Below are 13,803 nucleotides of genomic sequence, written 5' to 3'. Positions count from 1 at the left end.
TGCAGCTGAAACAGAAACAGGTTACAAGTTGAAGTCAGTAAGATCAGACAATGGAACTGAGTACACTTTAGCTCAGTTTCAAGCCATTTGCAATGATGCTGGCATCAAGCACCAGCTAACAAATGTATACAGACCTCTACAGAATGGGGTCAGTCAAAGTAAAAATAGAAGTGTTATGGATATGGCCAAATGTCAGCTGTTTAAGAAGAAATTACCCAAAACCAAGTGGGCTGAGGCAGTAAACACTGCTGTTTACCTTCAGAACAGACTTCCAACTAAGGCACTTGCTCACAAGACACCTTTTGAAGCCTGGTTTAGATTCAAGCCTTCCTTGGCACATCTGAAAGTGTTTGGTTGCATGTGCTATGCAAAAATACCAGCAGTAAAGAGAGATAAGCTATAAAAGAGGGCTCAGCCAGGTATCCTAGTGGGCTATAGTTCAGTCAAGAAAGGTTACAGGATCCTAGATCCCTTGACAAACAAAATTCAAGTGAGCAGAGATGTGATTTTTGATGAAAAGACATGCTGGAACTGGGAGAAAAATGAGCCAGAAGCTATTTCAGAAGAGCTAATACCTGAACAGACTGAACCTGAACAGCTTATTTCTGAAATGGACATTGATGATGTGCCTATCAGAGGCACAATACCCTTGGATGAAATTTATGAGAGAGCATAAGTTGCTATAGTTGAACCTATCAGTTTTGAAAAAGTTGAGGCAGATGAAAGCTGGAAGCAGGCTATGGTTGATGAAATCAACATGATTCAGAAAAATCAGACATGGGAGCTGGTTGATAAGCTTGTTGGAAAGAAGACCATTGGAGTAAAATGGGTCTATCGAGCAAATCAAAATGCTGATGGCAGTCTGAACAAGCTAAAAGCCAGGCTTGTTGCCGAAGGTTTCAGTCAGAGGTATGGCCTAGACTACTTGGAGACTTTTGCACCAGTAGCCAGGCTTGACACAGTGTGGATGATAGTTGCTCTGGCTGCTCAAAACTAGTGGACCATTCATCAGCTGGATTTAAAGTCAGCATTCTTCAATGGCTTACTGGAGGAGGAAATTTATGTTGATCAGCCTCAAGGATTTGAAGTACTTGGCAAAGAGCACATGGTGTACAGGTTAAAAAAGGCCTTGTATGGCCTGAAGCAAGCTCCTAGAGCCTGGTATGCTCGAATTGACTCATACTTGCTCAGTTTAGAATTCGAGAGAAGTGTCAGTAAACCAACACAGTATGTCAAGAGGAATTAATATGAAACACAGCTCAATTTGTCCCTTTATGTTGATGATCTATTGGTAACAGGAGGAGATAGAAATTTGTTGCTTGACTTCAAAGACAAAATGATGAAGGTGTTAGAAATGTCAGATTTGGGAAATATGAATTATTTTCTTAAAATGGAGGTAAAACAGACTGTAAAAAGAATCCTTCTCAGTTAGAGTTCTTTTGCTATGAAGGTTCTGGACAAGTTTTCCATGAAAAACTGTAAGCCAATAAGTACACCAATGGCTGTTGGTATGAAGCTATCGAGACAGGGAAGTGGTGAGTCAGTTTGTGAAACAATGAACAAGAGCTTCATTGGTAGCCTGCTATATTTGACTGCAACAAGGCCCGATATTATGTTTGCTGTTAGTGTGCTATCTAGATTCATGAACTGCTGCAATGATCAGCATTTTCAAGCAGCTAAAAGAGTGCTGAGGTACATCAAAGGCACCATTGGTCATGGTGTGTTGTTCAAAAGGGCTGAAAGCATGAAGTTAACAGGCTATGTTGATAGTGACTGGGCTGGTTCATGTGATGATATGAGGAGCACATCTGGATATGCTTTTAGTCTTGGCTCAGGCATGTTTTGCTGGAGCTCTAAGAAGCAAAACCTGATGGCACAATCAACAGCAGAAGCTGAATATGTTGTTGCTGCAGCTGCTGTAAATCAAGCCATATGGCTTAGAAAAATCCTAGCTAATTTAAATCAAAATCAAGGAGAAGCAACAGAGATTTACTGTGACAACAAATCTGCTGTTGCAATTGCAAAGAATCCTGTCTTCCATAGCAGAACAAAGCAATTCAATATCAAGCTACATGTTATAAGGGAGATGGAGCAAGCTCATGAAATCGAGCTGGTTCATTGTAATTTTGAGGAGCAAGTTGCAGACATTTTTACTAAGGCACTTAATGTGTCAAGGTTTCTAAAACTTAGGAAGCAACTAGGTGTCACAAGCATAGAAACTAAGGAGGAGTGTTGAAGTTAGTTCCCATGCAACAAGCTGAACTTCAAAGATGGCCATGCACAAGAAAGGTCAGCAAGCAGTTGAGCCTTACTGTTAAGCAGCTGAAGCTTAAAGTTGTCGTTTTACTTGTTACATTTAGTTGTTTTAATCCTTTTGTAATCTAGTTCATTTTGAACTTAGTAGGTAAATGTTTTGATGTAATTTTGATGTTGATTGACTGAAAAAATCAGCAAAACAACATGTGCAAGTTAATTTTCAAGTTTCAATGTAAATTAGTGGTGTTAGGTAGTTAATTAGGTGATAACTTGTTTGCTTTACAAGTTGATTGATATATGTAATGGCTTAATGCCTTATCAGTGTTGTTAATGAAAATATTCAGCTTGTTTTAGATCAAACTATCTCTTTTCTTTTCTATTTTTCCACTTGCAAATTTTCTTTCTGCTTTTGCTTCTTCTCTAAGCCACGAGGCTTGCTGTTCAAGCAAGAACAAAGAAGCTTGCTACTGCCTTAAACACCAACAGGTCACTTGTGGTAGCCGATTTCTAAGGTGGAACACATAACCACCATTCTCAATAGCCTTCCATCTGAGTATGATCCATTTATGGCTGTGATCATTGCCATCAAAGAGTCGTTTCCACTGCAATGTGTGATCTCTGTTCTTGTTGATGTTGAGACGAGACAACAAACTGAAGCACTCAAGCTACCTACTGTTGTTCATGCAACTCAGGCCCCAGCATAGTCCTAGTGGTAGATCTTATAGTTCCTCTCTTCTCAAGGTCTTGGTGCAACCCAGTATTGTTAGAAGTCAACTAACTTTCAAGGTCGGCTAAGCATGACTTGAAAGTCCACAATGTTCTTGAAGATTCAAAAAAATAAATAAGAATAAAATAGAAGTAAAACGATGGAGCTTATCATGTATCGATAAGCATGGATTTGCTGGAAGCTTCAAAAACTTGCTACCAGCCTACTAAGTCGGTTTAAGTAAGGCTATAGCTTATCATGTATCGATAAACTTGCTACCAGCCTACTAAGTCGGTTTAAGTAAGGCTATAAATAGGCATCATGTACATAAGTAAGCAAAAGCGAAAGAAGCATAAGTGGGTGAGAGTGTTGAGAGCAATACTAGCTATGGCTAGTAATAAAAATATATAAAAATTTGGGTTATTTTTTTGGAGTAATAAAATTATTTCAACTTTTAAGTGTTAATTATGTTTCCAACAAGTTGTATCAGAACCATGTTCATATCCATCTCATGATAATAAATACGATTCAACCACAAATCTCAAAATTAACTAAGATAACTATGATAATTGAAGCATTCAAATAAAGGTTTTACTCAGCTCTCAAGATTGTTGGGACATTGTTAAAGAAAGATATGTCAAGCTCGAAAACGAAACTGTTGAAGTGATTTTGATAAATGAAGAGAAAAGGGCATTCAAGGAAGCTCGGAGAAAGGATAAGAAGGCGGTACCCAAAATTTTTATAAACACCAAATTTTAACGGAAGAGTTATTTTTCTCACTCATCTAAAGTATAGAAAGTAATTTGCCTATTTTTTAGTAGAGAGACTAAAATGTAAACCAAAATATAGTGAAGGAGATTTTGTGATACTTTTACCGTATAAAACTAATTCATTTGAGAACTATTAGGAGTTAATAGGAGTATCGTAGTCTTTATAATTAACTTTGGGTTTTTACTTAGAAAAGTAATTTACCCATATAATCTTAATATGAATGTGAAATAATTCATTTTCTTTCTCAAAATGAAAAACAAATTTGTATAATAATATAATAATACATACATATATATATATAGCTACTAATAAGACTAAATAGAGTTAATTTGACTATTTCAAATTTAAACTAATAAATGTTTTATATTTTTTTTTCTCTTTCTATTCTCTTCAATATATCTAATAACTCATTGAATATATTATAAATATCATTATTACTTTTCTGAATAGTTATTATGAAAAATAATTATCCAATAATTAAATAGTTAAAACCATACATTTAAATTATTAAATTTTAAAATTTAAAATCAAATTTCATTATCTACTTTTTCTATTTAATAATTAAAAAATTAAAAATATATTAGAACTTTAAAAAATAAAAGTATCCAATTCAACTATATATAGTTTGATTATGTGCATGTTTTACTTTTATATTTAAAACTATTTTCTTATTATGTCCATTATCTACTCTAGCATTTCTCTTCTTATTTTTTAGGCATTAAATTAGAGGTTACATCTTTTCAAAAAGAAAGAAATTAGGTGGTAGAGATAAAAGATATGGTCAAATTTGGGAACAACACAAATTTACTATTAAATTGGTACAAAAGTAATATATTTTGATGTCACCAAAATATATATATATTTTTTTTGAGTTAAGCATTTATGAGTTGAGCTTCAATTTACAAACCTTTTTTATTTCAACTTTCTTATAGCATGTATATTTTTGTGTAATTTTTGAAGTATTTATATTTATATATACTTAAATAGAAAAATAGATATTCAATTTTTGTATCTAGTGCCTATAGTTTTTTTTTATATATTTTTCATGTCTATTTTACGGTTTATATTTGAAGTTCGTGGTTATCCCTCCCAACAATGCTATCGCCAAAATTTGACCCATATTTTTTCTTTGAGTGTAATATGCCATTGCCATACCACTACTAACACTTGTTGGTATTTAGTGCCTATAATTAAAGCTTTCAAACCTCATCTTAAAAGATTGATTAAAAAAATGATAATTATTGTTTTTTTAATTATAATTTTAAAATAGTTATTCCATATATATATAACTAAACATATGAATGGAATTTTATTAAATGATATTTAAATTACATTTAGAACCATTCTCAAACTTTAAATATTTTTGATAAATTTCTAATTTTCAGTTCACGTACATCTTAATTATAAAAAAATAAAATTATGATTTATATTTGAACTAAATTAATACTACATATTTAAATAAAGCGTATGGGTAGCAAACTAGCATGATATATGATTGACTTAAAAAGTTTAAGAAGTCTTAGACCAGCATACTTTTGTGTATAGGCAGTATTGTTGGCTTTGACAAACAGTGAAGTGCCGTTGATATTAATTAACAGTGAAAACTGAAAATCCGAGTGAAGATCACAAAGACTCCATTTTTGGCCTGAAGATAAAGCTTTAAACAAAATAATTATTGTTGCAGTTGAATTTTTCTTATGGCATTAACAGGCTATCCTTTGGCACAAAAAGATCTAAAAGACATGGGTCCTTCTCTGGGAAGGGCAAAGGAAGAAGAGAAGAGGACAAAATCTATATATTAACATGGGTTAACAAATTCTCTTGATCCTGCATCTTGCAAGCAAGGAATCCATGGTCCATAAACCCGGTACATGATACAAATACAGCTGACACAATTTTATTGGTGAAGCTTTAGCAGAGAATAGCTTCCTTCGGCCGATCTTATTGAAAAGTGTCAGCAAGTCAATGATCTAAGAACACTCGGATTTGCAACATCCTCTGTAGGTTTCCAGATGATATTTTCCAGTTTAGTGCAGAAATTCTTGTAGAACTGCTACAAGGAAACATTAGTATATCAAACAGTGCTGATAGGCACTCATAGAAAACTTAGTCAGACTCAGATATCAAACATGGACGAGCTAACAGCATTAGAATTCAAAACTATAAAGCCAGGCCATAGATTGGCAGCTAAGAAACAAGACTAGGCATTTGCATACTGTATCATGCGATAGAAACTAGAGAAATAATACTAGAAACTAATCCCCAATAAGAAGTTTGCCATTAGTGAATAAAACAACTAGAGAAAGGTTAGAAAAGAGATGTTTTAGTCTCATGCAAAGAAGATCAATAGCACTTTGCATAAATGGTGCAAGGTACAAGTTGGAACCAAAAGGAAAGACAATTAAGAAGGCAAAAATGCACATATTTAGCTACTAAAGCATAGTGAAAATTTAATTCCTCGTTAGAATAACAAGCCAAAAATGGTTGAATTGTAGCTTTCAGAGAACCAACTAAGCAACACCGAAAACATTAGTGCATACTTGTTAGAATAACAAGAAATCTCCGTTCTATCTTTAATTTAGTTTCAATTTGTGTTGCATGTAACCAATAATCAATGTGGAGGTTAGAGAAAACTAAGAATAACACCATGACAATACAAGTTTAGCATAAAGGTGTCTAAAATATGAGAATCAAGACACATATAACCAACCTTGTGATATTCAAGGGTATCTCCAGATGCTTTTCTAACATCTGCCATGAACAGGGATGGTGCAACTTCAAAAACCTATATAAGATTTATAAAACTAACTTCAAAACATGTCATATTACAATTCACCAGTCAATGTAAAAATATATTGATTACCAAATGATAGAAAATTTCTATGCATTTACCTCCAGGACAACTGCGAATTCCCCAACCTTATTTGCAGATATTCGCTCAAGTCTTGTCTGAGGTCAGAAGAATTAGAACAAACTTAAAGGAAAACGAAATAATATTAATATAGTATAACTGGCGCGGATGTCTTTAGCAATATCAAACACGATCTCCCAATCAAACAACAGAGTGAACCCAATTATTACTTGCATTGCTAGCAATTGAGAGACATTTAGTTAACCTAGACACTGTCATTCCTCATTAAACCTTTCCCATACATACTATTATTAGGAAAAGTGAATGAATACATTATGCATGAATGCACATCTTAAGCCTCTGGTCTAAATTAAAAGAATTACTTCTGAGAGTGTCTTTGAGAAGTAATCAAAATCAATATTGGATAAGTGCCTGCTATAGAGGAGCCATTTCAAGGGTTTCTTACTATCATGTTAGCATGCCCCTTTTTGTCTTCTTTGGAAGAGAAGAAAATGATAAAATGGTGAGAACTTTTTACATAAAAAGATAAATTTACTTCATTTTGTGGAAAAGTCTCTAAAGCATAACTCTATGGAACAGTAACCTGCAATTTGTCAATGAAGATATGTTTACAAGTCATACCTTGTAATTTCTTGTATGAACCTTGAGACCCATTGATTCCGCAACAGCTTCAACACTTGAGATTATATCTCTTGGTGGTTTGCGAGATACAAAGCGAGTTTGCCGTTTTACGTAATCCTGCCAAAGCCTTGGTCAATAACTTGTACACAAGCATTAAATTGGTATAAACATCTCATTCTCCCAATGTAAATTATCGGCAAACATCACAGAGAAGCATTGATTAAAATGAGATGATATGTTCAACCACATCTACCCATTCTCATTGACTGAACGCAAGATATAGCAACTCTATACGCTTTTCATATTTTAAGCAAGAATAACTTGCAGCAACCATATCAGCTACAACCAACCAATAAACCATAATCAAAAGAGAGATACATTGGAGTGAAGTAAAATGACGCAAGAGATCAAATTTTAGTAATGCTAACTTCTGAAACCACAACAATATGAACAGTTGAATGACAAATTAGGAAATCAACAAGGAAGAAATTTTATATGGCTACAGAAAACACTGACTTGTATTGCTCTACCTGTTGCCTGTCAAACAATGATGACAGATTCAAGCCCTGTGATAGTGTGATCATCTCAAATGCATTCATCATCAAGGGGCCTCCCTCTTTGGCTACAGACTGCTCAGAAACATACTGGTCCTGTAAAATAATACTGATTATTCAGCAAAGATAAATATAGAGAGAATAAAAATCCAGAGAACCAGGCTCTCAAGGAATCAGGCTTTGTTTAACATGCTGAACTCTAATATCCCTTAATGGACACATAACAAAAATGAAAATTCTGTAAAGCTGGCATCAGAAGATCTGTTAGTCAAGGAGATGAACAATGAAACAAATGAAAAGTTCCTCACCTCAATGTCATCAAAAACTGCACGTACATCATCCAAATTTACTTCTTCGTCACTAGGTTTCACAGGCAAGTAATTCTTCTTAAACCAGGGATGCTTTTTAATTCCCTCAATTTGTATACGCTGCAGTAATAGGGGAACCAATTGGAGAAATTATGGAGAAACAAGCATAAGAACAAGACTTAACATTGTATCATTCACCTTGATCAGTCCAACTAGTGCCTACCATCATATCGATGAGTTTGAGAAAAATAGTCACAAAGTGAAATGAGGGAGCTTTTTAGAAATAAGCTTTATTAAGACCAGATGTAATGAAATTTCATTCTTTGATTCTAATGCCTGAACTATCTGATTTTTATAAAAAGGACATTTCATGATAATAAAAAAGTCCTTGGTCTATCCATTTGATCATGGAAGCTCAGTGATTTTTTTCTGGAGGATCCTGAATCCTGATTGTTGGATTCTTCAATATGCTATGCATCCACCAGACCCCAGAGTATAGGTACTAAAGCACTCTAATCAGAAGTCAAAGCCAATACATTTAGTAGTTTAGGCTATCAAAAAGTTTGGTAGTCATGGACATGGAGATACAGGATAATGCAATTCTATGATGTATAATGATGTCATTCAAATGACAGCTTAGAACTCAAAAAGTAATCTGAATATACTCAACAGTTTTGGGATTGGGATCAAGGATCTTCTTTATTAATGAATTTGCTTCTGGAGAAAACCAAAATGGAGAAGAAAATTGACCAGCACTAATCTGCACGTTGAACTGAGAAACAGTTAGTTTCACAGTTATATCAATGCACTTACTAAATGCTTACATGTATGCATTAAGTTCAACAAAGGTGGTTCCACTAAGCAAGACATATTAATGGGAAGGGTTTACAAGAGTGACAAATTTTAAATACTTGGGTTTGCAGTCTCCATTGTTATTTATGCAAAGGCATGAATTTCAGTTTCAGCACAGGACACAAGTCTGCCAAAGAAAATTATAACATAAGAAGCTACAAAATAGAAACCTAAGGCACCTTGCAGCATAACTGTAAACAAACAGCTCAATAGCAGTCAGTGTCTGCATATGTTGGAAAATTATTCACTCGTAAAGAATGAGCAGTTTGCAAATTAATAATATATTAATTGTCAATCATGAAACATTGATGTTATCTAACCTTTTTGTACAGTGTTGGTATGTCTATCTCGTAAAATGGGAGATATCCAGCCATAATAAAAAAGAGAATGACTCCGCAGGACCATATATCAGCAGCTGCACCATCATAACCCTGGTAGCTGAGCACCTGAAGAGCAGTGGTTTACCTTCAGTACTTCAACTACATAAAAAAAAACCTAAAATTAAGCATGTCTTTTAATGCACTGATGCAGGTTTAAACATAAAATTGATTACAATTTACATCCATAACTAACTCTAGCCTCTAAGCAACTAAGAAACTACCAGAATAGTTAAGTGACAAAATGACAAAGAAAAAAGTCAACTATCACCGCCAACGATAGTTAAGAAATTATGAGGAAGGTAAAATATAGAAAGGCATTAAGAGAGAAGAACTTATTAGGCAAGTGCTTATCAAGAAAAAGCCTGAAAGCCTTACCCAAGTTTCCTTGGTTGCCATTCTTTAATTGAATTCAGCAGTAACATCCCTGCTACCCAAGGCATTTGAATCAACCCCCTCCCCCTCTCTCCACTTCAACCAAAAAATAAAGGAAAAATTCCCAGAAAACATCATAAACTAAGGATTACAGTATTTTAGGATCTTATTTAGTCTCTGCCCAGTTGTAGCACTTGTAATGTGATGCTGATTTCTATATCTTTATTGACTCAGCACTTGAGATAACTTATAAAACGCATAGTTGACCAATGAATGGATAGGTATTTGATGGAGAAAAAAAAAGCAACAAAGTAGATGATCAGTTGTTAAAACAGTTGCAGACGCACATGTAAGAGGACTTTCAGGATTAAATCTGAGGAGACATATATGACTTGGGTAAATTGGCTTCTACTTGTCTTGTACATGACAAGACTATTGGCAATTGTGTCGGCATTTAATTCAGAATTTGTGACATTATTTAGTGGCATTGACTTAGAAAAACCTATTGTAGAGGATAAAATCAATGCAAGCAATTTCCAATGCCCAGTAGTTCAGAATGTAAGAGGCCGGAGTAGACAAAAATTAATTTGACCTATGTTTTGGAATTCAAAACAGTTGCAAAGCATGGTAGAATATAAGACAAACTTGCTGCATGATCTTCAAGTTGCTTGAAGGAATGTACCTCAGGTGCAACATAATTCGGGGTTCCACATGTCGTGTGGAGAAGTCCGACCCCCTGCTAATGTGCAGAGAGAGAAAAGGAATAATTATAAGTAAAAGCTCTCTGCTGTTTAGTACCTAACTAGAAGTCAATATACTCACTTGCTGTAGCAATGCACTCAGCCCAAAGTCAGAAACCTTCAAATCTCCATAGGAGTCAAGAAGAAGATTTTCAGGCTATAAAATTATAGAGGAAAAGAAAAAGTTAGTCAGGATTAAAGATGGAATCATGAAATCAGTGCTGCTCAAAGATGTTGAATCATAACATAGCACCTTTAGGTCTCTGTGGTATACACCCTTACTGTGACAATGAGCAACAGCGTCAATAAGCTGTTGAAAGTATCGCCTACATTCATTCTCAGGAAGTCTTCCACAGTGAACCTAAAGAAAGAGTTAAAGGAGATAAATGTTTTTCTTAGGGGGAAAACCAACCAAAAAAAGAGAAAAGGCAAAAATAAATTATTATGGAGAAAAAGTTCAAATAAATAATCTGCAAATACTTGAGAGACAGGAGATGCCTTACAATTTTATCAAAGAGTTCTCCTCCACTTATAAACTCAAGAATAATATATATCTTTGTTCTACCTGCCAAAACCTAGAAAACAATACAGGTAACTTTCAACAATTTAAACAGGAATATCAATGGATGATGTACATAATTGAATGTATACACATACCTCATGCAACCTAACTATGTTAGGATGTCTAACAATCTTCATTATCGATATCTCTCTTTTAATCTGAAGCCAATGGGAAAAAGAAAACAGCCCGAGGAAGGGTTAGTCAACTAATTACCATAGTAACCATAGACGAAGATATTCATAAATCAAGGTAGTAAGCAAAAAGTTAGGACAATTTCACAGCTCTGGTAGCTCTCAAATATTATGCTGCTAGAGGGTTAAAAATCCTTAGGATTAGATTTGAAAGACCAAGGAAGTATGAATTCAACCATACATGTACCCCCAGATATGCAGCATGCAGCAGGTTTCTCTAGTCCTGAACACTTGCAGTGTATAACAATATGATGTTGGATTTATATTAGATTATCAAATTTTAAAAGGAAAAGATGGTCTCCAGAAATCTTTAGTTACTTGATTTCAGACAAGTGATGTGATCTAGTTTTTCACTAAATAAATTCAAAAACCAACACAAAAATAGATGCTAAGATTGTCCCTCAACTAGCATCCTCCCCAGCTAAGAATTTCATTAACAATCTTTTGTTAAAACAGTGTCCTTCGAACAGGTCCAAGGGACCAAAAAGAAAGTACATTGAGAAATGGCAAGGACTGTAACAGACACTAGAGTAGAAGACATTATAAAAAATAAAAGCAATTGGAAGAAAGCAAGGTATTTCTCTGGATACGGAAAATTATAAACTGCATGAATATAAAGATATTGTTGTAATCAAGAATAGAGGACTTCAAATACCCATTCTATAAGTTGCAGCAAATTATGCTCTTCCAATGTGGAAGTACCATTAAGTGAAACTTCAACATAAATTACTTCCTCACGCAGTTAACATCCAAGAATCAGAGGGCTCATGCTGACTTGAAAATCATTATAATCACCATTCACTTCAGAGAATTTTCCATTAGACTTTGTGGTGAACTTGCTACTTAAATTCTACACAACAGAGCTCTCTCAAGGATAACTTATAATACCAGCAATAATCTTACCAAATACCAACCATAAGTCAAGCAGAGCACGCAAAATTGGCCAAACATGATTTTTCAACCAAACAATCAAAAGGCAAAGGCATTAATAGAGCTTTTTTAAACAGTGAATTCAGTAACTCTGAACAAGATAAGAGAATAATGATTTCCACCTACTTAGCATTGAGTAAGAACTACAAATTCTAAAGGCAAAGGCCGTTACAGGGTCTGCCTTTGTTTTTTCTTAAAAAAAAAAAAAGAATTAAATGAACACCTGATCAACCATTCTGTGCTTAAGAATGGTGGCTTTGGGCAAAACTTTCAAGGCCACGCTCTCTCCAGTGACTGAATTCCGCGCAAATTTAACTTTGGCGAATGTTCCTTGCCCAATTGTTCGCCCAACCTCATACTTTCCTACTGTTCTTGTTTTCTTCCTCATCGTTATTCAACGATCATCTCATACCAAAAAGAAAAAGAAACACCTGAACCCAAAAAAGAGAAAATTAAAATTTGAGAGCTTACTCTCCATGCTGCGTTGACTACACCACACAAATTAGACTAATAAATTTAATAATTCTTACTAAAAATTGTAGGCAATCTCAGTTTGGCTGCTGAGAAACTTGAGGGGAAAGAAAAAAAAAACTAATCGCAAGTTTATAAGTTTACTGAGAAAAACAAGAAATTTGAAGAGAGAATAATAAACCGTAAATCGAGATTAGAATAAATGAATTAAAATATACTAAAACAAGGCAAACCTAGAAGAGAAGTTGCCAATAATTAGACGAATATTCGGGCGAAAAACTTACCGCCAAGAAAACTTTTCGCCTTCAAATGAAGAAGAAAATGAAGATAGCCGGAGCTTCGACGAGGGCTTCGCGTTAGCTTTGGCAGTAAATTGATGGTTCATCAAACCAGGTAAAGCAAAGATAAACCAAAAGCTCTTTTTATTTTTCTTTTGCTTAATAAATTTTTGGCCGCTGTGCTATAGCTAAACTATTCCTTTCCTACCCGTACTTTCGCCCCTTCGTTTTCTTTATAGCTCATTACCCCAATTTGATTTTCTGTTAAAAATTTTAAATCAATTAATTACACGCTACCACAAGTCAAAAGAGTAAAGAGTTATTTTAAAAATTATTTAAAATCCCATAAAAATATAAAATCATAAAAAAAACTAAAAAAATCTATTTACAAATTTCAATATATATATACTTTTAAAAATTATAATTATAAGAAACTTTAAAAATATTAAATTTCATAATTTTTAAAAAATTCATTTGTTTAGAATTTAAGCTTTTTAGAAAATTTTAGAATTTTACTCAAAACTTTTAAGAATTTTATGGGTTTTTTTTTCTAATTCTTTTGCTTTTTATGAAAATTTTTTTGTATTTTTTAAGCAACTTTGAATTTCTTTTAATAAAAAATACCATAAAATTCTCAAAAAGTTTCATTAAATTTTAATTTTTTTTTAAAACCTAAAATTCCAAACACAAAATTTTTAATTTTTTTTGAAGTTTTGCTTAATTATAATTTTATTTTTTATAATTTTTAAAAATGAATTATGATTTTTTTTTAGGTTTTCTTTTATTGTGTGAGCTTTAAGATTTTTTGAGTTTTTTTTATTTTTAATTATTTTTCTTTAGTTTTGTTAAATCTTTAAAAATGTTAAGTGGAGGTTTTTTTTACATATAGTCATTGGTTGGTTTAAAATTTTTAATAGAAATTTAAGTTGGATAATGGAA

General features: G+C 33.5%; 1 protein-coding gene across 14 annotated transcripts; it reads right to left on the bottom strand.

The window, feature by feature from the left end:
- Positions 1-5,385: 5,385 nt before the first annotated feature.
- LOC107901302 (CBL-interacting serine/threonine-protein kinase 24) lies at positions 5,386-13,076 on the bottom strand. 14 transcript variants are annotated; one of them, XM_016827238.2, is made up of 15 exons: positions 12,871-13,075; positions 12,339-12,546; positions 11,090-11,152; positions 10,936-11,007; positions 10,686-10,793; positions 10,515-10,589; positions 10,375-10,431; positions 9,261-9,386; positions 8,759-8,860; positions 8,089-8,208; positions 7,757-7,876; positions 7,227-7,343; positions 6,626-6,682; positions 6,444-6,518; positions 5,386-5,786 (listed from the first exon to the last, which is right to left on the bottom strand). In XM_016827238.2, the coding sequence occupies exons 2-15, from the start codon at positions 12,501-12,503 to the stop codon at positions 5,688-5,690; spliced, it is 1,356 nt and encodes a 451-aa protein (XP_016682727.2). In that variant the 5' UTR covers positions 12,504-12,546; positions 12,871-13,075; the 3' UTR covers positions 5,386-5,687. The 14 variants fall into 14 exon arrangements, 13 of the variants coding, with proteins under 13 accessions (XP_016682727.2, XP_016682729.2, XP_016682731.2 ...); XM_016827240.2 differs by having other exon boundaries at positions 5,386-5,783; XM_016827242.2 differs by having other exon boundaries at positions 8,759-8,848.
- Between the last annotated feature and the right edge of the window lie 727 nt (positions 13,077-13,803).

This window comes from Gossypium hirsutum, chromosome D06, assembly GCF_007990345.1.
Source record: "Gossypium hirsutum isolate 1008001.06 chromosome D06, Gossypium_hirsutum_v2.1, whole genome shotgun sequence".
In the NCBI taxonomy this organism is placed as follows: Eukaryota; Viridiplantae; Streptophyta; class Magnoliopsida; order Malvales; family Malvaceae; genus Gossypium; species Gossypium hirsutum.
Note: the sequence above shows the minus strand (reverse complement) of the source record. Positions and strands in the feature narration are given on the sequence as shown.